The sequence below is a fragment of the Schistocerca gregaria genome, unplaced genomic scaffold, assembly GCF_023897955.1.
Source record: "Schistocerca gregaria isolate iqSchGreg1 unplaced genomic scaffold, iqSchGreg1.2 ptg000994l, whole genome shotgun sequence".
NCBI lineage: Eukaryota > Metazoa > Arthropoda > Insecta > Orthoptera > Acrididae > Schistocerca > Schistocerca gregaria.
Genome location: NW_026062344.1, coordinates 51,735 through 74,863, shown reverse-complemented (window position 1 = coordinate 74,863; position 23,129 = coordinate 51,735). Strand labels below are relative to the sequence as shown.

Sequence of the window (23,129 nt, the reverse complement as noted above, 5' to 3'; positions counted from 1 at the left end):
GTCGAATTGCCGAAGGCTTATCCTTGGGCCGTCGCGCTTAGGCGGTGGTTGAGAGTCTTTGGAGTTGATTGCCATGCGGGGTGGAGTCGCGGGGTTTGAAAAGTGAGAGTTTCGTTGGGTTTTCGAGTTAAATAAAAAAAAAAATTTCAGGGTAGTTTTGAGCTCGCGGGGACGACCTCCGCTCCGCCTTTGTGGCCCGGCGAAGGGGGGGTGGGGGCAGGTGCACACACGGGGGGGGGTGTGTGTGGAGGGGCGTTTGTTTGGTTTTTTTTTGGGGCTCGCGTTTTTTTTTTGGCCAGTTGCGCTTTGAGAGTAGTTGGATGAGAGAAGATGTGCGCGGTTGAAAGGTACGCGGCGGAGGTGTTGTGCGCGCGGAGAGGTGGGCGAGAGACTGAGGCGTGTTTTTTTTTTTGCGGAGCGAGGAGGCGCAACGGAAGGAAGGCGACGATGGGGTGGGCGCCGTTTCGTTCGCCGTGGATCATTTGGTGCTGGATGCGGGCGCGTTTCTGAAGCGCCAGAGCGTGGCGAGTCTGGGGCGTCGCTTTTACACGGTCGCGGAGGTGCTGAGCGAGGTTCGAGACGAGGAGTCTAGGGGGTGGTTGGACGGCTTGCCGGGGGGGCTCAGGGTCAGAGAGCCGAGCGCGGAGGCCTACGCGGCGGTGGTGAGGTTCAGCAGGCTGACGGGGGACTTTCCGGTGCTGAGCAAGGCCGACTTGAAGGTGCTAGCGCTGACGTACATGTTGGAGAGTGAGACGCACGACGGATCGGCGAGTCACCTGAGAGAGAGGCCGCTGTCAATGGAGGAAAGGGCGGAGAGCTCGCGCAAGCAGGGCTTGGAAAGTCTTCCGGGATTCGGCGAGTTCGACGCGGACGGAGAGGAAGGGTGGATCAAGGACACGAAAAAGTCTGAGTGCAGCTGGGTCGCTGAGTCCGCGCGATCGGACGGCGTATTGGTTTCGTGCCTGACCCTGGACTACGCCATGCAGAACGTCATTTTGCAGATGGGCATGCATTTCACGACGTTGGATGGCGCTCAGATTCACTCGCTGAGACAGTGGACCCTACACTGCTTTGCGTGCTCTCGGATTTGTCGGGACATGCGCAAGCTGTTCTGTCCGAGCTGCGGAAACAACACCTTGAGAAGAGTCCAGTTCTACGTGAATCAAGACGGGGGAGTCAATCTAATGCTCGACAACAAGATATCAGTTCGCGGCACTCGATACCCCATTCCGAAGCCGAAGTCCGGAAAGCACGCCAAGAACCTGATTCTCTCGGAGTGCCAGCTCCCCCGCTGGGTGGGAAACTCGTCCCAGCGCCGGACCATCGACGACGCGTTTTCGGTCCAGTCCAACCCAAGTCAGAAGGTGGTGGTCGGATACGGGAAAAGGAATCCAAACGTGGCCAAAAGGCGAGTCGGTACGTGCGCGCACCCGCGGTTCTGTTTCCACATAGAAAAGCTCGTTTTTCTCACCTCGCAAAACAACAGGCAAAAAAAAGAGGTAGCGGCGAGGAAAAATGTATTTCTCTATTTTCTTTTTTTTTTTACATAGCGCCGCGCGAGCCGGGTCGCCCTCCGCGAAACCGACGCCGCGCAGGTGCGTCTTTCCTTCCCCGAGGGCGCAGTCGGGGAAGTCCAATCGCTCGCCGAAGGCACCTTCAGGAAAAAAAAGGTAACGACGAAAAAGTGAATTTTTTTTTTTTCTCACAGAACACCACGACGCGTTCTTCTCGGCCGCTCGGAGACTCGCGGCTAGGGGGTCCAGTTGCTCGCCGAGAATGCACGGGCTTCTTCCATAGGGGACTGTTGAAGCGTTTCGATCCGGGCGGCGGGCGGCAGGGGGAGGTCTGCCTGAATTTGTAACGAGTGAAAGAGGGACGAGACCGCCCTGACAGATTCAGGCGTGAACTTTGGCAGGCAACGGCAGAGACTTTTCGAGGAGGCGAGAAGCACGACGGCGTTCTTCATTTGACGTCGACGATTGGACTTGGACTTTCTCGGATGAACGCTCAGGAAGAGGCGGTCGGGAGGCGTGACCACTTGTGTTGCCAACGGTGAAGGGGTCAGAGTTCTGAATATGTGTGTGTGTGTGTGTGTGTGTGGTATATATATAGATATGAAAGGCGCACCTTCTATGAAGTTGGCTTTTCTGTGGCTTCTGGGATAACAGACGAAGAGGTTGGTGCTCCTTTGCCTAATGGCGGCGACGCGATCGAGAGTCAGCGCGCGCGTTGTGATATTCGAGGCCAGCTGACCGTCTTGTTGGCGTTCTTTTTTGCAGTTGAGGAGGGCTGAAGATGTCGAGGGGGCGAAGGGGTGCCAGTTCTCGAGCAGCGTTTTGACCATTGCGTCGAGGTTCGAATCTTGGAAAGAGTGGGTGACGATGCGGGGAGGTTCGCAGAGATTGGTGCGAGCACCGCCGGCGGAATGCAGTTCCATGCTTTTGAAAAAGAGGTGGTAATAGAATTTAGTACTTTTGGTTGCGCAAAAACCGCGTTTTTTTTTTTTTTTTGACAAGTGGGGTCACGCGAAAGGGAGAAAAAAAAAAAGCAGGGATTGGTAACCGATACGAGGTCCGCGCGGGACGTCTTTTTTAGAAATTAGGCTCGGGGGCTACGTCTATGTCGGTGGGGGGAATTGCTTTAGGCGGAGGGTTCTCGGGGTAGAGGCGATATATGCAGAGCCCGATAAGAATGAGGACGAACAGCGCGATATCTATGGCGCTGAACGAGTTGGTGTAGTTATTGTAATCTACGTCTTTCGGGAGGTTGGGTGGGATAGAAGCGGGGGGCAGGGGGGGGGAACTCGTTCATGACGAATTTCAGCGTGAAACAGATGTTGGTCAAGGGAAGCGTAATTGTGGAGGCGAGCTGAGACAGAGAGGCGGAGCCATACTTGATGAGCAGCAAGATCGCGATGTTATACAGGATATTGAAGAAAATGTAGGCCAGGACGTGGAGCCAGACCAGCCTCTCGGCGCACAAGTTATTTACGAATTTCGGTCCGAGAGTGTTGTACCCGAAGAAGCACAGAGTGCCATTATAGAGGTCGGAGGGGATTCGCTTGAGGGCAGACAGGGGGTCTGACTCGGACAGAACAGACAGGGGGAGAGTGAGGAACCCTAGGAGGAGCTGAAATGTGGAGACCCACGCGCTGACGAGGTAAATGTCTAGATTAATGTCCTTGAATGCGAGTTCCTTGTAGACGGACGACAGGGCGAGGGGGATGACACTCACGATGAACATCACCGTGTAACTGGGATTGATTCCCTGACCGCCGCCTTTCAGAACAATAGGGAGTATCGAGCCCACCACCGTCCCGAAAATCAACACTGCTCCGAAAACGTGCGTCCACCTGTACCTCAGCTCAAGACGCGTGCCGATGTACGTCGAAATGACAGGAATAGTCATGAAAAAGCTGAACAACATCGTAAGCGGGATCGCGCCTTGAATCAGCATTAGTTGAAGCGGACCAGGCGTTCCGGCGCCGCCGCATACCTAAAACGGTTCCAGGCATGGAGAGATGCATTCTGTCAGTTCTTATTTTTGTGTATGCACAAGACCAGGTCGCGGCAACATGCACGCACACACGCAATACACAAGCACTTCGCCCAGTACACACGTGCACAGTCCCTGTGCGGTCGTGCCCGCAGCAACTTGCACGCGCACGCACAATACATGAGCACTTCGTCAACACGCGCACGCGCAACACAACTTCGCTACGCGCGCACGCGCAACACAACTTCGCTACACGTGCACGCGCAATACAACGCTACACGTGCAATACACAAGCACTTCGCTACACTACATGCGTGCACAATCTGTGTTCGATCGTGCCCGCAGCAACATACACACGCACACACAGTATGCAAGCACTTCGCCCCGTGCAAACGTGCACAATCCCTGTACGACCGTGCCCTTTAGAGCGGCGAGCGCGAGGAAGCCGTGTCTCGTGCGCTCTCTCTGCCGGCGTCTGTCTGCGTAGAAGGAGGAGAGAGGAGAGGCATTTCGCGACCAGCGACATCGAGTCGGGCCACGTCTTCTCCCCCCTCTATGTGCGCTCTACTCAGCGCTGACATTGGGCGCACCGAGAAAAGGAGGGAGCACACGAGAAACGGTTTGTGCAAGTGTTTCACCGGCGAAGAAGAGAATTTGAAAGAAGTCCAAGGCGCACCATTAGAATTCCGGACAGGGCATCAAGCAGCCCCATGACCATGTACTTCCAGATGGGAAATTTCCGCATTTGTGGAGTGATGCTTATTGGGGGCCGAGCGCGCCGGCGCCGGCACGAGAGAGGCAGTTAGACAAACGCTTTGCAGGAACCAGCAACTTGGCCCCAATTCTAGAAAAAAAAAAACCTACTAGTTTGTATACAGGCTCAGATACAAGACGACGGCCCAACCAATCGGAATAAATGCCATGGTGGTAAATTGAGTGATAAAAGTACTGTAATAGGAGATTGGTGTTCCATTTTCGTCTATCCTAAAGACTGTGGAGTTTGTCATAACTTTGAAAGAGACGCGATTGGCTGTTGCAGCAAGTACAAGAAAGACCATCAATGCAATCATCTTGCATGATAGCCCTTTTTTCCAGACCCTCCATTTTTTTCGGATTCCAGCGAATCCGCGCGGGGATTTGGGCAAGAGAGCGGTCTGTTCGAGCAGAGGGGATGTCTTCTCGTCCATAGAAAAAAGAAGTAACGCGGAAGTGTAACAAAATACGTTTTTTTTTTTTTTTTGTCTTCATCTGTGCACAAGAGAATGGCGGATGTGCGTGCCGGAGGAGAAGTGGATCGCGGGTTCTCCGGACCACGAACAAGTCCGGACATCTCAGGGCGTCTGGGGCGGAGTCTTGCTACAGAAAGGAGGCGTGGGTACGACCGGAGGGATCGGAGGAGAAATGCGCATGTAGAATTTCGCGACGGTGCAAGTGGCGCAGACAGACATCCCGGGTGGGACTTTGCAGGCTCTCGCTCTCGGTGACAGAAATGGTTTGAGTCCGGGAAGAGAGGGCTCTGGCTGCAGAAGACGTTTTCGAACGAAGGTGCCAATTTTTTCTTTTGGGTCGCCATTCGCGATGGCCGACGGTGCAGTCGACTTCGGACAAGAACGCGTCTCTCTTAGTGATGTCATAGACGCGTTGCTGGAAGCTCGAAGGCGGTCTCGGTAGGCGCTTCTCGAAGCCATTCTCTTTCCCTCTGCCTCGAAAAATGCGGTCTCCGCGAAGCCTGCAAACCCTCCAGATGGGTTCAGAGCATTCCGTGCGGCCTCGGGAAAACGCGCGCTCAAGTGCGTGGCAATTGGCAAATGAGACGCGTCCCACGTCGTACGCAGGCAAGATCTGAAAACGCTTCCAAAAAAAAAGTTCACCTCATTTTCAATCGCCAGCCGGACCACTTCTGTCGCCGAACCTCGGCAAAACGGTCACCCGCGGACTGTGCGTGCGCTGCTGCACGCGTCAAGCCATTCAAAGTCCGCCCTGCAAGCGGCGCCGCTGCCTTTGAAGCCCAGCGTTTCAATTCCAGCGGAGAGGACTCGCGCTCCGGCCCCTTTTCGGTCTCCCCGCCCCGTCCGTCGACTCTCGTCCATCGGCCGTCCCCGCACCGAGCGGGGACCCGTCGATTCTGCAATGCCTGGCGGTGACGGCACCAGACGGAGCCGACGGGACCAATGGACCTCGCGCTCAGCGTACCGCCCAAAAATCTGCGTTTTTTTTTTTTTTTTTGCGTTCGGCGCTCTCTGCGCTTGCCAGCTTCTTCTTTTTGCTCTCCACCAGTCCTTCTCTCGTACGCACAAAAGCTCGCCCTTGTCACCCGGCCACCGAACTTTTCTTTCACATCCCTGTCGCATACGGGAGACCCCCTCGACGCGCGCGGTCACTTCTCCTCTCGAACTAGCGAAAAAACGCTCGGATCCCTGTCCAACTTGCAAAATCGCCTCTTCGAACCCCGCTTAACTCTCTTTTTGATCAAAAACGCAAACCTTTTTTTTTTTTTGAAAGACACCTCTTCTTCTATGGCCCCGATTTCTGCTCATAGCAATTCACCTCGGCCTTCACCATCCCCGCCAACTTGCCAACCATCGCTTCCCGTACTTATACATTCCTCTTTCTAGCGACTCACGCCCCCTCTCGGCTCGGCGATGGACGCTCAGCTGGATGACATCCGCGCTGCGCTCTCCCAAGCCCACGACGAAAGAACGCCTACTTCGTTGAGGGAAAAGTCCCTCGAATACCTGTCGCTCGTCGCACAGACTCCCAAAGGGTGGCGGACATTTTTTGACTGCTTCTACACGTCCGCTTCGAACTTGCAAACCTCGTTTTCCTGCCTGCTCATCATAGAAGACACCCTGGCTCGGCAGTACGTCCTAAAAACAGGAACACACCCGTCTCTCTCCGCTAGACCGCCCCGTCTCACTCACCTATTCGCCCCTCGGCACCTCCACCACCCGCGCCACCGCTCCTCACAGGTACTCGAATTTTCTCAAAGAAGAAAAAGACGAGGTCCGACAGGCCCTTTGCTCGTTGGCCACGTTCGTTTGTAACTCTCAATTTTCTCGTATCCTTTTCAATATTTAGACTTCTTGCGCTTTTTTTTTTTTTTTTTGCGCCCTTAACTCTTCCCCGCAGAAATCATATCCAACAAAATCACCTCCGTGCTGTTCTTCGTCTTCAAATGCGACTACGTTGAGCAATGGCCTCTATTCTTCGACGACATGGCCTCCATCTTCCTGGGCTTCCTCTCCGACTCCTCCGCCCCCGAACCCGCCGCCTCCCCCGACGTGACCATCTGCGGCATTCACATATGGCTGACTCTGCTCTCGACTATCAACGAAGAAATGACCGACCGACAACTTCAGCGCGCCCTCTCCGACGTCCAGCTCTACGGCACCATCAAGGACCTCATGCGCTCTAACGGCGTCGTCAAATCCTTCGCCGACACCTGGTTCCAACTCCTGTCCATATTCCACGACAAACGCGCCGACGTCACCATCGAAACTCTAACCGTCATCACCTCCTACATCTCCTGGATCGACATCCAACTCATCGCCAACGACCGGTTTCTCCCCCTCCTCCTCAACCTCAGCCGCGTCCCCGTCTATCAGACCAAGGTCCTCAACTGCTACCGCGAGCTCCTCGCCAAAGGCATGGCCCGCGACCCCTGCTCCAAGCTCGAAATCATGTACGTGCTCAACCTGCCATACATATTCTCCATCGAGTCCACCGACCCGGACGTCGTCGAACACATCGCCAAAATGGTCAACATCACCGGCCTGGAAGTGCTCGGCATCTATCGCTCACTCACCGGCCAAGATGCCTTCGACCCGTCCTCCAAGTATGGCAAAATCGCCTCCGATATGTTCTCCCTCTGTCTCAACAGCATGCCCACCTACCTCAGTAGTAGCGACAAAGAGGTCAGCAGGTCCGTCCTCGAATTCGCCCTCTACTACGTCAAGTTCCTCAAAAGAGAAAAGGCCTCCGAATCTAGCGCGTCCATCGAGCGCGTTCAAATTCTAATCCACGTATCCTTCCAACAAATGAAATACGACCCCTCCTACCAGTTCAACGACTCCAAACACGAATTCGAATCCTTCAGAAAGGAATTCGCCGCCCTCTTCAAACACCTCGTCCAACTCAACTCTTCTCTCGTCTTTTCCTATATCGGCACTCAGCTAACCCGCCTGCCTCAAATCGACGACCCATTCGAACTAGAACTCATCCTCTACGCCCTCTGCCTCCTCACCAACGGCACCCTCGACCAAACTCAGTCGACCTTCCTCCTCGACGCCATCAGACTCTTCGTCCACCACAGCTGCCGATTCCTAAGCAGCGACCCTCCACCCTTCTTCGCTCTCACAACGCAATTCTTCCTGTGCGTCTCTAAGTACTCCAAGCTGCTGGACGACGCCCCAGACCTCCTCCCCCCCCTGCTCGTCCTCTGGACGGGCGAATACGGCATCCTGCACCGCGACCCCTCCTGTCGCTCCGTCCACTGCAAGGAATTCGCCCACTTCTCGAAAACCCTCAGGTACCCCCTTCAACCCTACGTCGTCGACGTCGTCGTGTCCCTCAAGGACAAGCTCACTCTGCAGCAGCACTCCTACCAAGTACTCACCTTCGACGAGCAACTCGAACTCCTCGAAGTCTTGGGCATCCTCATGGGCATCCTCTGGAACCAAACTCACGCCAAGGGACAAGACACAATCCAAATCCTCCAACTAGTCGGCCTGCTCATGGACCCAATCGAAGAGCAAATCGTCCACGTCCTAAAAAAAAACCTCTACCTGGAAGACAGCGATTCCAACGCCTTCTACAAAGCCCACCTCGACCACCTAATTCGAGCGTTCGGCACTTTCTTGAAAGGATTCACCACCAGCAATGCCCACCACCTCAGGAAGAAAGGCAGGAGGAAAAACAAATCGGCCCCCTCCAACAACGACCAAACGAACGATCCAACCACCCCGAGACCCACAACCGGGACCGAAACGGACAGTCCCGGCCCAAACAAGGCGGACGAAGCCCAATACGAACCCTTCTTCGAACCACCTCCCTGCTTCGAAAGAGTTTCCAACTACGTTCTCGAATGCCTAGAATCCATGGGAAATTTCGGTACGCCCCTTTTTAACCTCTCCGTCTCGAGCCATTCGCTCACTCCAAACCCACCACTCTCACCTCGGGCACCCCCATCCCCGCATCCCACCGACCCCTGGGACTCCCCCCCCACGCACCTCACTGACCACGTTTTCTAACCCTCGACACACCGCAGACATCATACGCTCCGCAGCCCTCTTTTACTTCCATCGAATATCCGTCTGCATCCCCTGCGAGCGACTCCTCCCTTTACTGTGTCGCTCCTACTACAAGTTCCTAGAAAAGCCCGTCGCCACCAGCGGAAACTCTCTCATCTCCATGTGCGAGAGCGTCGCAAAGTACCTTCACTTTCTAACTAAACTACTCGCCATGTACGACCAAAACATGCGGCCGTTAGTCGAAGCCCAATTCCCCTACCTGTTTTGCACCGTCGTCTCGCTGATCGCCGACGCTGAATCCCAAGTAACCCCCAAAAGCGACGAAGAACTCGACCTAAACGACTTCAAGCGCCAGTACTACTTGTTCCTGCTGAAAGTCATCGAGGCCGGCCTCGCAGACGTCTTCGCTTCCAACAAAACCCAGCTGTCCGACTTGTTCAACACGCTGTCCGCCGGGTGTCGCGCCACGAACGACCCCGTCATTCAAAAATACGCCTTCCAAGTATGCAACGCCCTAGCCTCTCAATGGCTGGGAGAAACAAAATCAAACAACTTCGCCGGTCTGTCGTTTCCACCCAACTTTCTAACAAACTGCTACCAAAACCCAGACTGCGCCTCCCAACTGGCTTTCTATCTAATCCAGCACGTCTTTCCAATGAGTCTCCAAATGGTCGTGAACCCACTGTTTCACCTTCAGGACGCCAAGACCAACGAAGTGCTGTACGAAATATCGACCCTAGAAAAGCACTTTTATGTCACTTTTCAACAAGAATTCGAAAAACTGGTACAACACTGGCTCCTCGCCCTGGTCCCGAACTGCACCGAGACCGACGCCACTCAATACATCCACGCTCTCAGAGCGACAACGACGGTCAACCAATTCAAATCATTCAAGTTGAAGTTCCTCACCTACTACCGGTCGCTGTGAGCTCCCCCACCCGCCGTTAAAAAAAAAGCACCACAAGGGGCGGCCCCCCGCGTCTCCCTCTCGCGCCCACAAACAGAACGAAAACCCCCCACCTCCGACTTTTTGAGGCTACTTCCGCACCGCGTGAACGCGGCGGAGGGGCGCCGCACGTCTCCACCCCGCGAAGCGCAGTCCGAGACACGCCCCGTCCAAGGCAAAATAAAAATATGTCAAAAAGTCCTGATTGAGGATTTGTTCATATGTATTTTCTTATTTTTTAAAAGCTTGACTTCCAGTTCTTCTTCATCGCTATTGCTTTCGGCGTTGTTTGCTGCGCTTCGTCTTGTAGGCCTCGAACGCGTCTTTCTTGAAGGTAGACAATGCACTTGAAGATGCGTTTCCGACTAGCCACGGGTGGTTGAGCGCCTCTTGGGCCGTGAGCCTCTTCCAAGAATTCAAGACTAATATACTACGGATAAAATCCTTGGCGTCTTCCGAGACAGTGTCCCAGCTCTCAGGAGGAAAGTCATACTCAACGAACAGAATCTTTCCAAAAATTTCTTGGTCGTTGTTACCGTAGAATGGCGGATATCCGCAAAGGAGAATATAGGTGATGATACCGATGCTCCAGATATCCACACTGTTATCGTACGGAGCGCCTCTCAAGACCTCCGGAGCCACGTAGTCCGGAGTCCCGCAAGAAGTCGATAAGACAGATTCTCCAAAATCCTTGCTCAACCCAAAATCGGTGACCTTGATTATTTCGTTGTTTTGTCCCGTGACCAACAGGTTCTCTGGCTTGAGATCGCGGTGAGCAATCCCATTGGAATGCATATACTGAACCGCATCTAGAATCTGTTTGACGATGTTGGCAGCATCGCACTCGCTATAAGACCCCCGATTGATAATTTGGTCGAACAACTCGCCTCCAGTCACGAGTTCCAATATCAAGTAGATGTTTTCCGGGCTATCATATACGTCAATCAATTCGATGATGTTCCTGTGATGCAGCTTGGTCATAATGTCGATCTCCCGACGCAGCAAATTCAAGTCCTGCTCAGACGCCGTCTTGGGAATCACCTTAATCGCCACTTTTTCCTTAGTCTTATTGTGAATGCCCTCGTATACCACAGAAAAGCCACCCCTAAGGAACGAGAAATGAAAAGTCAGCATGCATGTCACTTACCCCCGTCCAAGTACAGCAGCAGTAGGATGCAAAGAAGCATCTATAGACACCCCAATACAGTGTTCTGCGGGCTCTCTGACACGTTCCGAGGGATGCAACACAGTACATCCAGCTCCCATCAAAATGCACGTACTTTCCTAATTCTCTGCTAAATGTGTAGACAGAATGAACGTCTATGTTGCCATTTTTGGTCTCCGGCACTGCTTCTGGTATCACGCTCGGAGAGAGCGGTTTTTCCGCAACCTGGGCCTTCTTTATAGGATAATGCATCACCAGATGAAGCTCTCCAGGGGGCTTATTTGGGTTCTTGTTCTTAGTTTTCTTAGGCTCGTTGCTCAACGTAAACCATTCATCTATGCGATCTCCAGTTTTAAGCATGTTCATCGAAATGGCGACCTCACCCAAGAACTCATCTAGAGTCCATCGGTCATAGTCCCAGACGCGAATGGATATGTGTCCGGACAGCTGCGTCGTGTAACTGAGAGAAGCAAGGGCGTAAGAATAACGTACCCACGACAAAAATCGCGAAAAAAAGACGTACAACTTGAATTGCTGGTTCCAAACTGGAGACAAATTCTTTTTTACGACACTAAACGGGAAGCAGAACAAGTCTCAGATGCCGAACCGGACGCGGACAAAAACAAAACGCGCGGCACGGTCGCCCGTGCGCACAAACGGTTTCCGCCAGATCACGCATGCAAGAATGTGCATAGACCTTGTATGTGAACGAATGTTGACGAGGAAAATAGTGTGAACCCCGGTACACATCCCAAAAAAGAGCGCAGGTTTCCGAAGATTCTGTGCGGTACTGTTTCGACAACCTTTTCGCCGAGGTTGAGAACGTCTCGACAAAAAAAAGAGGAGGCGACCGCCAACGCTCGCAGCTTTTGTGTGGCCACAACTCCTCTCGCGTACCTTGTCTTAAAAACCTGCTTATTGAACGTGCTCTTTAAAACGCAATATGGATCAGAAGTACCTTAGAGAAACCGAGAGTACGTCAGATTTTTCATGGGGACAGTACACATGTATATAGATAGCGAGAAAAAAATGAAAAGGACTCATATGCGGGGTATGTCGACCATGAGCATGGTCAGCCAGAAGCGAGGGACGTACATCCTCTGTCCATGGCGGACAGGTTTCGTCCTTCGATTACTGGACAGCAGCGAGAGGTTAAGGTAGGGGAGACGTTAGAAAAATTAGTTAATGGGCGTGAGCACATGCCGAAGAGCTGGGAGATGAAAAACATTCGAATATAAAGAGGGTAGATGAGAGAGGGTCCACAGACTGCATTCGAGAGGCATCTGGGAACGTGCGGCAGGTGCACTTGGTAGAATTCTCTACTGAGTAAAGGCGCGCACCATTAACATATAGGATACCGTCAGATTCAGACATATCGTGGACGCATGTAGTGTGATTCGACTACAATGAAGTGATTAGTAGAGAGAGCCTGGTGGTTTAAAGAGTCTGCAAGCAAACTGGTTTGAAAAAGTTAAAATTTTTTTAATTTCTAGAATTGAGAGATTGGCACGCCTTGGCGAGCTGGTTTTTTTGGGGCGGCTCGAGGTAGAGTAAAAGAGGGAAAAAAAGGGAGAGAGTGCAAGATTTTTTTTTATTGGTAGATGCAGAAGGCGGTTTTGGATTGGAGTGATACAACGGACTAAGCAGAGTCAGCGAGGGCAAACAGCACTAAGACGAATAGGTTGAAAAAAGGAGAAAGAAGAAAAAGACAAGGATTGATATAAGAGCGAGTGTGAGGATGAGTTTTTGAAGAGGTGGCATAGGTCTGAAGGTAGGGAAAAGGAGTTGTTGTTCCAATATAGGGGATTTTCGTTTTTTTTTAGTTGCTGGTGGTTCTGTTTTGAATAACTTTTTAGATGAGTAGGATGGCTGGTTGTGTTGATCGGGTGAAGGGAGAGAGTTTGAATATGAGACAGAATTAAGATCTTCGTGGCCAAAAGGGCTATATGGGTTATGTTTGAAGGGTTTCTTAGAATTGTAATTAATGGAGTCTCTGTTGATGGCATCATTGATAGAGTTGTAGTGATGTTTTTTGTTTGACTCATTATCAGCAAGATTATTTGGCTCTTTGGCTTGGTTCTTGAAACTGTGTTCTGGGTGTTGGTGTCTTTTTTCGACAGGATTTGCTGATGGCTGTTGTTGAGAGTGAGACGATTTCACGTGATGGGGAGCAGAAGAATTAGTATTAATGTGATGGTTGTTGACACGATCGTTTTCATTCTCGATTTCAGATTTTGGCGACCGCCTATTATCGTTATATTTAGTAGCTGTGGCAGGAGAGGTACCTCGCCTGTCGGCTTCGACGATTGATGAAATAGAGTTCCATTCATCTATAATATCCTCTTTGCTTGGAATTAGCGACATGAGTATGCGCCTCATATCTGCATTCTCCATTTTGACCTGTTCGTCTTGTTGGGCCAAATCTTTGCATAGTTTTTTCCAGCGAGCTTGGATTTCAGGAAAATTGTCATTACTGAGCATCGAATCGGTCAAATGATCCAAGCATTTATCTACTTTATCAACAGAAAATTTACGTTTTCGTTGTTGGTTGAGCTTTTCATTCACTAGGGCCCGACTCATAACCGGAAAGTTGCAAAAGCGCTCCAAATATCGGGTCGCTCTCTGAAATAGTCTGAGCTGTAAATACATGTTCAATACCAGGTCCGAGAAGTTAGCCCATGTCACTTCCTCTTGACATTCCTGCGATAAACACAATCTCACTTGATCATTGGCATAATATTCTTCTAGATCTTCCTCGTTATTTTTTTGTACTATTGGTTTCTCACGTCCAGATATGAATCCGGATAAATTGGTCAATAAGTCGCATGCACGACTGAGCGTCACACGACGTTTTTGTGTCTTGTTCTCTCCCCCTTTTTCCTCTGCCAAAAACTCTACCATGTATTCCAGATCTGAAGGTTCGGACTGCTGCCTTCCCCTCAGGTGAGTCGCCAATTTCCACAGCTGGCTCATGTTCTGTTAAGGCGTATAATATTGGTCAGTGTTCTTATCAATTCTCCGCAAATCCGCAAAAAAAGGGTGTAATACACATTCACACACAAAGTGATTGAGCGTGGTCTTCATTGTGAGAAAGGGGACATGTGCAATGCGTCTTTCGCGAAAGGACTTTGAATCAACTCTTCCTCTCGCTTTGGGACGCGTGCGATCTGTCGCCTCTTCGCACTCGTTCGGAGCATCCTCTCCTCAGCGGGTGGGCATTGCTTGCCCTTCCCTGAGCGCTCGCCAGTACGAGCAATTTGCTCAATTTCGTTAAGAAGAAAAAAAAACACATCATGACAGCCCTCAAAAACATACCTTCAGTAAATCTTCTACGGTGATGGTGTTGCTGCATTCTTCCTGTATTTCAGTGTCATTGAGTGGTTTGTCATTATCTTTTTCTTCGTTTTGAGCCTCACGTTTCTTGCCATCTGAGTTACCTGCTAAATTCACTTTACCCACGTTTTTCGGTATGCTGAAAATTAATGAAACTTGAACTGAGATGTCTTGAGAGGCTAGTGGAGTGGTGGGAAGTTCCCTCGTCTTTGCCACGTCAACGATGTCGTCATTTGCTCTCTCAGACAAGCCATGTTCTTCTTCATTCGGAATCGGCGACTGAGGCAAAAAAGAAACCTCTTCTTCCAAAGATGGTTCTAAAGACTGTTCAGATGGCTCATCAATATGCGTATCACTTCCATTGGCGTTAATTAGTTTACAAGTTTCATCAGCAAAAACTTGTATCGAATCTTCGTTACCCTCTGTCTCACGAAGTTGGCATTCAACTAAAGACGGTTTCAGAGAAATTTTCCCACGAACTGCATCCGCATAGTTCAAAGACATTATTATACTAACTAATCAAGCAGGTCTCTGTACGCTCAAGTTATTTTTAGGCTAGTTTACCAAAAAAAATTTTTTGTTCCTAGATTCCAATTGAACTTTGCACAAAAGCAAATAAACGGAATTTTCCTGGGGTGATCTATTGCGTCGGAACGTCCAATCTGCAACTTCTCTGGGTTTAAAAAGGTGCAAGTTTATAGTTGACAACTGTCTCTTGGATACTACGAGTTGACTGCTCTACCACAATTTGATTCAAAATTTGCACGTGTCTCGCGAACATCCATTTTTTCTAGCTCTGTTCGGCGGGCTGGTGTGTTGCGAATTTCAAAGGCATGACCTCATCGATGTGCGCTTGCCGTACACCGGTGATCTTGAGGCGCCCGGGGTTGTGCTGCCAGCTGACAGAAGGTAGGTTTTGTCGCACAATTTTGTCGTACTTACTCGTTCAAGGTGGGTGAGCTTGCGCCTACGTTGCCAACTGAGTTTCGTGACGCGTCTTTCTAGAGGGATTACCTGAAATCTCAGCGAAGTCGGGACTGTATGGGTTCTCGGGTTTGACAGGTTTGCTTTTTTTTTCTATGCCTTGGACTTGCATAAGCGCATCTCTATGAGGGTGCTATTTGAGGAGGGGCAGCTTCGGGGTGTCACTCGGACGGGGGGGGGTCGAGCGTGCATAGAGATGCTTCGACGGTTCCGGCGTTGGGGCGAGAGAACGGTTGCTAGGATTTCACAAGGAGGCACGGAGGAAGCGCTTGTGTTGTAGAATCTGCTCGAATGCATGTGTGATATAGATGCAGATACGCCGAGAGGTTTTTTTGAGACTGCTGAGTTTTCAATGAGGGAGAAAGCAGGGCCGTTTTTTTTTTGGGGCCAGTACGAAGTTGAGTGGGTTATCGATGAGGGCGCAATTGGAGCCCGGCGAGGGCTATGCGTTGTTGCTGGGTCCGAATTTTTCGATTCCGTTAACGCATTATTACGTGAGACTGGGAAGAAGGGTGTCTGACTCGGCGAATCAAGAATTGAGCGGAAAGTGCAACGACAAACAGAAGTCGGACACGCGGAGCTTGAGGAGTCGATTGTCAAATGTGTGTGCACGTCTCGAAAGGCTCAGATACGGCGTTAGACTATTGGCATCAAAAGAAAGAAGTGAGAGATATGAAGAAGTGAATGAATCATGTAAGGACAATTGCGAGGCAGACAGGTCTAGATGCGTTCAAGTGCCGTCACCGTTTACGTTTAAGTATCTTTATGACGGCTTCCACAACGGAATTGACATTGATCTCGGCCCAGATCCGGCCATTTCCAAACATCATGCAATTATTTCTTACGACCCTGATATAGAACAGTGGGAGGTGACTTGCTATTCCAAAAATGGGATGATGGTGAATGGAAGAAGAGTCCTGTCCTCGGACGGACCGGCTTTGCTCTATTCTAGGTCAAGAATACAAATTGGCTGCGTGGTTTTTTTTTTTTTACTCCCCGCGCCGCATCCTGCCGACGAAACAGGAGTGACTCCGGAGAGGGAACATCCTATTTCAGCGTATCAAATACCGGAAAACTTGATTGTTTACGAGAGTGAAGAAGAAACTGACGAAGAGACGGAGGCAAAATTTGACAGTTGTCATTTGGACGATCAAGATTCCTCTTTGAAACGCCTCAGCAGGAGGAGAAATCATCCGGGTCGCGCCTACGCGTCGTCTTGCGTTCGCCCGATGCACTTATTGTTCCCTTTGTCTCGTCGAAAGTGGCAGTTCAAAAAAAAAGTTCGAGCCTTCAATTGCGAGTCCATCTTCTCTTCGCTTCTTCGCGACAGGGGCCTCCAGTCTTTGAGCTCTTGAACCGGAAAGACCGTGTCGGTAAAGTTGCTCGTTCTTTTTTGGCTCTTGCGCGCGCGAAAATTCTTTATTAAAAACTGTGATTATTCTATCTTTTATTTGTTTTTTTCGCAGAGAGAGAAGCGGAAGAGCGGACTATCCGGCAAATCCGTCCTCGAGTAGTCTGAGGGCTTCTTGAGGAGGTCTTCGTATTCCTTTTGGGCCTGGCTGAAGCGCGCTTCCAGGATGTCCAGGTGGTGCCGCGGATTCACGGTGCTGCGGGAGGAAGAGGCGTCGGACTTGGGTCGCTCATGCCTACTGGGCTTGTATAGCGTGTTCTCGTCATCTTGGCTGGCGGGCCAAAACAGCTTTTTGAGGGATATGAGGAGGTTCGGCGGGATCGAGAAGAGGCGTTGACGGATTGCGGGTTGAGGGTTCGCTGCGTGCAGGGCTGAAACAGGTTTGTAGTTGTTGAGGTCTTGTTGCAAGAGGAAATTCTGGAGGTTGTCTTGGATTTCAACGGGCTCATCTGGGCCGGTGTTCTCCAAGTCGTGCTTGAAGAGGAGCGCACGTTCGATGGTATCTGGGTGGGTTTCGTTGTCGAGGATTTGGCTGACACGGTTGGTTAGACGACATTTTTCGGAGACGTAATTTTCTTGAACTTTCAGGCGCTTTTCGCTGAGAAACAGCTTTGCCTGGTCGAACAGAATTAAACAGACTCGATCGACGGTGTATTCGAGGCCTTCGAACACGAAGACGCCTGGATCGATGCGGATCCACAGAGATCCGGTTTTGTGGGAGTGGATGTCTCTCCAATGGTGCTCGCCTGGGTGATTGGGGTCGCCGAGTTCCCAGAGTTCGCCGAGGGGAGGCAGGGGGTCGACTGGCGGCTTCTCGGGCGAGTTTTGGGTGGCGGTGCCCTCGGCTGGGTCCGCGCCAGATCCGAGCGACTGTGAGGAGTAGGTGCTGGGAGCGCGGGTGCCCTGCGACAAGGAGTGGCCCAGTGGGGCGGTTGTGGATAGCCGGGGAGTCGAGCAAGGTGAAATGAGAGAAAGGGGGCGGATATCTTGTTGGAGGTGATGGTAGAGCTCGTATTTCATCTGGTCCGTCACGTCACCCGGAGTGAGTGCACTGGCGCTTGATTCCTCGTAGCTGGCGTGTGCTAGCTGCTTGGCAATAGCGTCAGAGCTGAATGCCGAGTCGGCATCGTCTTTCAGACGTAGAGCGGTGTTGATTCTTTCGGAGAAAATTTTCTTGGGCAAAGCCTGCAGCTCTCGTTCTGCCTCGTGCAGCTCCGTGTCTATGACGTATTCCTTGATCATCTGGCGATTGGGCATCGAGATGGCATTGCACAGGGCCTGAATGTGGAATTGCATGCAGTGCTCGTTCATCACCATGTTGATCGCCTTGGTCAAAAACGTCGAGGTGCTGGACTTCCCGAGCTTCGAGTCCGAGCTGGACTTTCCGCCGATGCCGAGCAAGATATCTTCGTCTATGGGCACAGGGGCATCGTAGTCTTGGTAGTTGTATTGACTCCTGTCCAATTCCATTTGCTTTCTGATCTGGGTCTTCACGAGCGCCGGCGTTTCGCTCCAGATGCCCTCCATCACCTGCAGCTCGTTCATCTCGTAGACGTCCTGCTCGATCCAGCGGTGGTTGAGAAGTTTGAGCCGGAGGTGGGCGATGTACCGCTCGATTTTGTCGGGCTCCCACGTTTGCTTCTCCAGCATGCGCTTCTTCAAGGTGTTCAGCACGTGGACCATCTGCTGTTGGTGGAGTCGGGTGGGGAGGGGGTTTTGGAGCGCCTGGTCCGCTATGTAGGTGCGGTGGCACGGTTGGTCGTAGTGGGCGCGGTTTTTCCACGAGAGGTCTTGAGAGGTGGATTCGACGCTCAGGAGGCCCCGCAGGGTCACCAAGTATCGCAGGCATTGTTCTTCCAGCTCTTGATGCGCGTTCATGAGCTCGCGATACGCTCGGTCTTGCTCCGGAAACGCGGAAAAGATGCCCAGCTCGCTCAGCAGCGAGGCGAGTCCCTTCATGTCCCTCGACCGCACCAGCTCGGCGATTTTCAGCGACTGGTCGAAGGTTAGGTTTTGGAACGCGGCCGCGAGGTTCCGCACGTCTTCCGGGACCGATTGGTGTGGATGGCTGTCGTAGTCTTCGCGGTTGACTAGGTAGTGAACGACCCTCAGCGCCAAGTTCTCCGGACGACTTAGCTTTTCGCGCAGGTCCGACGTGAGCACGTCTATCAGCTCGCGCGGCACGGCTGCGTCCAGCGCGTTCAGTTTTTCTTCCGACCCGAGCAAGCTCGGCTCATAAATCAGAGACAGCAGCGTCATCGCCATGCACCTCACCTCCGGCCGGGCGTCTTTGTGGATGCTCGTCGCGTGCAGCTCCTTCACAAGCTCGATCAGCTCCTCGGTCGACAGCATTCGGAGCGCCTTCAGCTCACGGACCGACTCGACGGGGTCAAACAGCCGCGTCAACACTTCCCTCCTCTTCGCTATTAGCTGTTCGGCGCTCAGTCCCACCAGTTCCGGGTGTGCCTTTGACAGCTCCGACGGGTCGGTCGACAGGATTTGAGCCACTTCTTCTCTCTCGCCCGCCAGAGGGTGGTTCGCTTCGAGGCTCTCGACGGCCCGTTGGTGGTCCTGGACCGAGCGGCGCATCCGCTCCACGCTGGTCTGGTAGGGCGCCGTTGGCTCCTTCGCGTCCGGATCGAGGCGGTTGAACTCCAACAGACCGACCAGCCGCTCTTCGAGCTCGTTGCTCGGCCATGACCTCAGCGCCTTGAAGAGGTAAGAGTTTTCGGAGAAAAACTCCTCCGGAAACTCGGACAGGTACCGAGCGACCGCTTCCGGACGACTCATGTCGAGGACGTCGAGGGGGTGAATGGGCGTGCCCTTGGCTATCAGACGCTTCAGCACGTGTCGGTCGGTGACCAAGTTGTTTTTGACCAGGATGTACAGAATCTGCCGGTTCTGATAGAGGCGCCTCTCCAGGGGGTCCTTTGGGGGCGGCGGGAGGCAGATCGCGGGGTTCGGAGCGCGGACGCCGGAGCGGGGTTCGGCTTTGGAGCTTTTGGACGAGGGAGTCGGGTCTCCCGCGAGGTCGAGGATTTCTTCGCATAGTTTTTCGTCGAATGGTTTGTGAGCTCTCGACTTCTTGTCGGAGCAGGTGGCCTTGAGGGGGTGGTCGTCTTGCCCCGAGTCCCTTCTCTGGTGGTGTTCCGTTTGCTCGAAGTAGTGATGGAGCCATTTAGAGCGCTGGTGGACGGTGCCGGAGGCTTGGAGCCCGGAGCTGTCGACGACCTCTTCGAACGCCGGCTGGTCGAATTCCAGCTGCAGTTGCTTTTGCTTCTCCAGCTTGAATGCGGCCGACTTCGAGGGGGGCAGCTGCTCGGCTTGGCACCGGAACGCCTCAACGACCTCGGGCATCTCGGACGGGGGAACGGCCGCGTCTCGGTATTTGGCGGTGTTTTGGGAGGCGAGGGTCTCTTCGTGGCCGTGCAGGTTCTCGTCGAACGCTAGGGCGTTGAAGAGAGAAATGCAGTCGGAAAACTGCTTGTCTCGCGAGACCTGCTCTTGGAACTTGGCGAGGTTGCCGTCGGTAGGCGACGAGGGCAGAGACTCCAGGTAGGCGCGGGTGGCTTCGAGGCGCTTGCGCTCCTGGGGCAGGTTGATTCGGTGCCTGAAGGTGTGGCGGGTGGTGAGGTGTTGGTCGGCGCCGATGGAGTCGACTTGGAGACGCCAGTCGGTTTTCGAGAGGTGGTGAAGCAATTGCAGAGAGGTGCGGAGGGGCCGTCCGGTCCTGAGGTCGCGTTGCTGGTCGTCGGCGAGGTTGGGGAGGGACTCGAGGTCCTTTCGGAGTTCGGGAGAGGCGTTTTCGAGGAGCTCGCGCAGCTCGGAGGGCGTCAGGTGGGTGTCAAGCTCGGAGGGCGGGAGGTAATTAGGGTCCGCGCAGAACATGTCGTCGGCGGGGGTGTCATCGAGGGGGGTAGGGGGGGCCGGGAACGGGATGCCTCGAACGAAGTCTTGAGTCGTCGGGGTCGACAGCGAGGCGGAGTCGGGCGAGGCGACTCGGAGAGCGTCGTTGAAGACGGACGGGTCCGGAGGAGCGTACCCCAAGGGGAAGGAGTCGGTCGAGATAGTGTGAAGGGGATCGGGAGCGCCGGAGGGGTCGGTCGGGGGGGAGGGATGCATTTGGTGGTCGTTCGGAGCTTCTTCGCCACGAGGCGCGCTCTTCTGGGCAGGGAGGGCGCCCGGGGTCGTTTGGGAGTCGATGAGCTTCGAGAGCTCGCGGACGACTCGCCGGACGGCGGGAAAGGCGATGTAGTCGCCCCAATTCACCTTTCCGTTCGGATGGTCGAGCAGGGACGAGAACGGGCTGTGCTGAGCGAAGAGTTGTTTGAACCCTTCGGTTCCAAACGCGCGGTCCATGTCTTGCAGATCCATCCAGCGCTCTATTTGCTGGCGGTTCTCGAGGTTGAGCGAGTCGCAGTCCACCTCCGTTGCCGCCTGCTTGGGGAGGCACTCTTCCTTGAGCAGCTCGGCCTCGAGGAACTGCTTCAGCTCGGAGAAGATGTGCCCGATGACCACCAGGTCCTCGAGGTATCCGGCTTGGTGCAGCGCGTCCCGAACCCTTTCGAGGCGTATGGTGACGAGGGTCGCACTCTCCGGGTCTGGGTGGGGTGGCGCGGCTTCGAGATGCGAGAGCTTTTGGTAGTAGAGGCGGATCGCGCGTATTTTAGCGTTGGTTTCTTCGCGGAGCCACGTGGCGACTTCGACGACGTCCGCACGCGACGGCCACTCGGACACAACGCTCAAAAGCGTGGAGTCGGCGTCGAGGACCTCTCGGACGAGGGGGTCGGTGGGGTCGAGACCCTCTAGCGACTGAACGGGGGGCAAAAAGCTCAAATCCGGTGCGACGAAGCGCTTCGGCGCATTCTCCTCTTGCTCAGGGGGCTTCAAAAGCCCGGACCAAGCGCTCTCCGAGGTCGAGGCGAGCTTGCGCTCGAAATCCTCGAAGGCGGTAGATATCGCCTCGGTCGGAGAGGGCAAAGACAGAGGGGCTCTTCGGAGGGGAGTGCCTTCTTGGAGGTGTTTTAGGACGTCTTTTAGACGGTGGACGAGCGAAGAGACTTCCGGCGATTTGGGCGGCATCAGCGAGGCGATCAGTTGTTCGAGGTTGCTCATGAAGCCTTGCAGCTGTCGTTGGAAGTGGTCGAGGACACACCGGCGAGGATCGGACTCGTCTTCGTTGGACGCGTGGAGCTTCTGGATGGACAGAAACTCGCGGATGGTGGCCCCCTGAAACAGAGCCTGGTAGACGTCCGGACAGGCGGCGGCGTTGGGATGGGCGGACAGGATGTCCAAAAGGTCCTCGCGGTCCAAAACGGTGTCGTTGACGCGAAGTCGCACGAACTTGCAGATCTCTTCGACCGGCAAGTCCCATTGATACTTGCAGAGCTCTTGGAGAGTGGTGATAGTTTGGTTCGGAAACGTGAGGCGAAAGACGGAGAGACGGGGCAACTCGCGACTCAGGTGCCTAGCGGACCTGCTCAAGGCCTGGAACGTGTGGAACACCGTATCGTCCATTTGAAGGCGTCGGAGCATGCGGTCGAAGGTGTTGAGCTTTTCCAGATCCAGGTCTTTGGTCTGTTCTGCCGACTCGGCGATGTAATCCTGCTTGGTTTGACGAAGAATCGTGTGCACGTCGGTGCCCTTCTTGTGGGCACTCTGGCGCGCGGATGTCCCTGATGACTTCGAGTTGGACGCACGAGCGGAAAAATACTGCTGGTGGAGCGTACGGGCCTTCGACTTGAGGTCGCATCCGTACAACAGGCATCGCATTCGCAAGACTTGTTCGTGTAGTTCGTGGACCCTTTGAACGTGTTGGCGACATTGCTGTGACAGCTTCCACACATACTGCTTCTCCAGCCTCTTGTCGATCAGCTCGCAGTAGTCAGCCAGTTCCCGCAGGTCTTTTGGACTCGTGACGCCGGACAGAGTTAGAGACAGAAAATGCCGCTCGCTGGGGGTCAACCACCAGTACTCGGGGTCTCCCAGGGATGCGGCCAGCAAATCTTCGATACGACTCGGCTCGGGCGCGTCGCGCGACGGCTCCGGTTTGTCGGCGGGCGATTCGGAGTCGCCCTTGAAATCGGCCGACGCCTCTTTGGCGGACAAGCGCTCCAACGTATCTCTGCGCTGCTCCGCCTCCAACGCCAGCGCCTCTTCCCAGTATTTGTATCCGGTAAGCGTCTTGACATCGTAGCTCTTCTCTTCGTATTGAAACTTCACCGCGGCCCTCAACAGGACATCTATTCCCGTCACCCAGTCCTGCAAGTCCATCACCTTCTCCAAATCGGGCAAAACGGGCGTCCACAAATCCTTCGCAATCTCCATAGCCGTCTTGTGCATCTCGGATTCGTACTCGCGCACTTTCTGATTCCACACGCGCAACGCGTACCCAGACAACCTCTTCTGACCCACCTCGTACAATGTATTGACGGCAGCACCGCCCCTCAGCACACTCGTCGCGTCCTCTATCAACTCCTTCCTCTCTTTGCTCAGGCAGTAACTCGGCGCGCAGTCGTCGCTCAGCGGCGCCATCGGCGGCGCGTC

The 23,129-nt window shown here is 53.4% G+C and overlaps 6 protein-coding genes across 7 annotated transcripts; 2 read left to right on the top strand and 4 right to left on the bottom strand.

Moving 5' to 3' along the window:
- Positions 1–297: 297 nt before the first annotated feature.
- Positions 298–1,684, top strand: LOC126326514 (RNA-binding protein NOB1-like). Its single transcript, XM_049995656.1, has 3 exons — positions 298–347; positions 419–1,416; positions 1,487–1,684. Exons 1-3 carry the CDS (start codon positions 331–333, stop codon positions 1,501–1,503), a joined length of 1,032 nt encoding a protein of 343 aa, XP_049851613.1. The 5' UTR covers positions 298–330; the 3' UTR covers positions 1,504–1,684.
- LOC126326515 (uncharacterized) lies at positions 1,512–2,450 on the bottom strand. The gene is made up of 2 exons (XM_049995657.1): positions 2,128–2,450; positions 1,512–2,037 (listed from the first exon to the last, which is right to left on the bottom strand). The coding sequence occupies exons 1-2, from the start codon at positions 2,435–2,437 to the stop codon at positions 1,751–1,753; spliced, it is 597 nt and encodes a 198-aa protein (XP_049851614.1). The 5' UTR covers positions 2,438–2,450; the 3' UTR covers positions 1,512–1,750.
- A 61-nt stretch (positions 2,451–2,511) lies between these two features.
- LOC126326513 (crt homolog 1-like) lies at positions 2,512–4,689 on the bottom strand. The gene is made up of 3 exons (XM_049995654.1): positions 4,360–4,689; positions 4,172–4,253; positions 2,512–3,495 (listed from the first exon to the last, which is right to left on the bottom strand). The coding sequence occupies exons 1-3, from the start codon at positions 4,680–4,682 to the stop codon at positions 2,740–2,742; spliced, it is 1,161 nt and encodes a 386-aa protein (XP_049851611.1). The 5' UTR covers positions 4,683–4,689; the 3' UTR covers positions 2,512–2,739.
- A 2,021-nt stretch (positions 4,690–6,710) lies between these two features.
- On the top strand, positions 6,711–9,912 carry LOC126326594 (exportin-T-like). Its single transcript, XM_049995761.1, has 2 exons — positions 6,711–8,604; positions 8,762–9,912. The coding sequence occupies exons 1-2, from the start codon at positions 6,711–6,713 to the stop codon at positions 9,670–9,672; spliced, it is 2,805 nt and encodes a 934-aa protein (XP_049851718.1). The 3' UTR covers positions 9,673–9,912.
- Positions 9,878–12,318, bottom strand: LOC126326512 (myosin light chain kinase A-like). 2 transcript variants are annotated; one of them, XM_049995653.1, is made up of 6 exons: positions 12,196–12,318; positions 11,951–11,989; positions 11,753–11,813; positions 11,379–11,426; positions 10,971–11,315; positions 9,878–10,795 (listed from the first exon to the last, which is right to left on the bottom strand). In XM_049995653.1, exons 1-6 carry the CDS (start codon positions 12,227–12,229, stop codon positions 9,961–9,963), a joined length of 1,362 nt encoding a protein of 453 aa, XP_049851610.1. In that variant the 5' UTR covers positions 12,230–12,318; the 3' UTR covers positions 9,878–9,960. The 2 variants fall into 2 exon arrangements, with proteins under 2 accessions (XP_049851610.1, XP_049851609.1); XM_049995652.1 differs by having other exon boundaries at positions 9,894–10,795; positions 11,951–12,312.
- Positions 12,319–12,425: 107 nt separating this feature from the next.
- Positions 12,426–14,938, bottom strand: LOC126326509 (uncharacterized). The gene is made up of 2 exons (XM_049995650.1): positions 14,171–14,938; positions 12,426–13,831 (listed from the first exon to the last, which is right to left on the bottom strand). The coding sequence occupies exons 1-2, from the start codon at positions 14,690–14,692 to the stop codon at positions 12,524–12,526; spliced, it is 1,830 nt and encodes a 609-aa protein (XP_049851607.1). The 5' UTR covers positions 14,693–14,938; the 3' UTR covers positions 12,426–12,523.
- Between the last annotated feature and the right edge of the window lie 8,191 nt (positions 14,939–23,129).

Excerpts from the sequence above, each read along its gene's own strand:
- LOC126326515 (XM_049995657.1), bottom strand. The coding sequence starts at position 2,437 with ATGGAACTGCATTCCGCCGGCGGTGCTCGCACCAATCTCTGCGAACCT. Across the intron at positions 2,038-2,127 it reads AAAAGCCAACTTCATAGAAG|TGGTCACGCCTCCCGACCGC; the intron begins GTGCGCCTTTCA and ends TGGCAACACAAG.
- LOC126326513 (XM_049995654.1), bottom strand. The coding sequence starts at position 4,682 with ATGGACGAGAAGACATCCCCTCTGCTCGAACAGACCGCTCTCTTGCCC. Across the intron at positions 4,254-4,359 it reads CTGAGCCTGTATACAAACTA|CATCACTCCACAAATGCGGA; the intron begins GTAGGTTTTTTT and ends GCCCCCAATAAG. Across the intron at positions 3,496-4,171 it reads CCCTGTCCGGAATTCTAATG|GTATGCGGCGGCGCCGGAAC; the intron begins GTGCGCCTTGGA and ends GAACCGTTTTAG.
- LOC126326594 (XM_049995761.1), top strand. The coding sequence starts at position 6,711 with ATGGCCTCCATCTTCCTGGGCTTCCTCTCCGACTCCTCCGCCCCCGAA. Across the intron at positions 8,605-8,761 it reads AGAATCCATGGGAAATTTCG|ACATCATACGCTCCGCAGCC; the intron begins GTACGCCCCTTT and ends GACACACCGCAG.
- LOC126326512 (XM_049995652.1), bottom strand. The coding sequence starts at position 12,083 with ATGTTTTTCATCTCCCAGCTCTTCGGCATGTGCTCACGCCCATTAACT. Across the intron at positions 11,427-11,752 it reads AAGCAGGTTTTTAAGACAAG|TGTCGTAAAAAAGAATTTGT; the intron begins GTACGCGAGAGG and ends CTTCCCGTTTAG. Across the intron at positions 11,316-11,378 it reads TGGAACCAGCAATTCAAGTT|TTACACGACGCAGCTGTCCG; the intron begins GTACGTCTTTTT and ends TGCTTCTCTCAG.
- LOC126326509 (XM_049995650.1), bottom strand. The coding sequence starts at position 14,692 with ATGTCTTTGAACTATGCGGATGCAGTTCGTGGGAAAATTTCTCTGAAA. Across the intron at positions 13,832-14,170 it reads CCGTAGAAGATTTACTGAAG|AACATGAGCCAGCTGTGGAA; the intron begins GTATGTTTTTGA and ends ACGCCTTAACAG.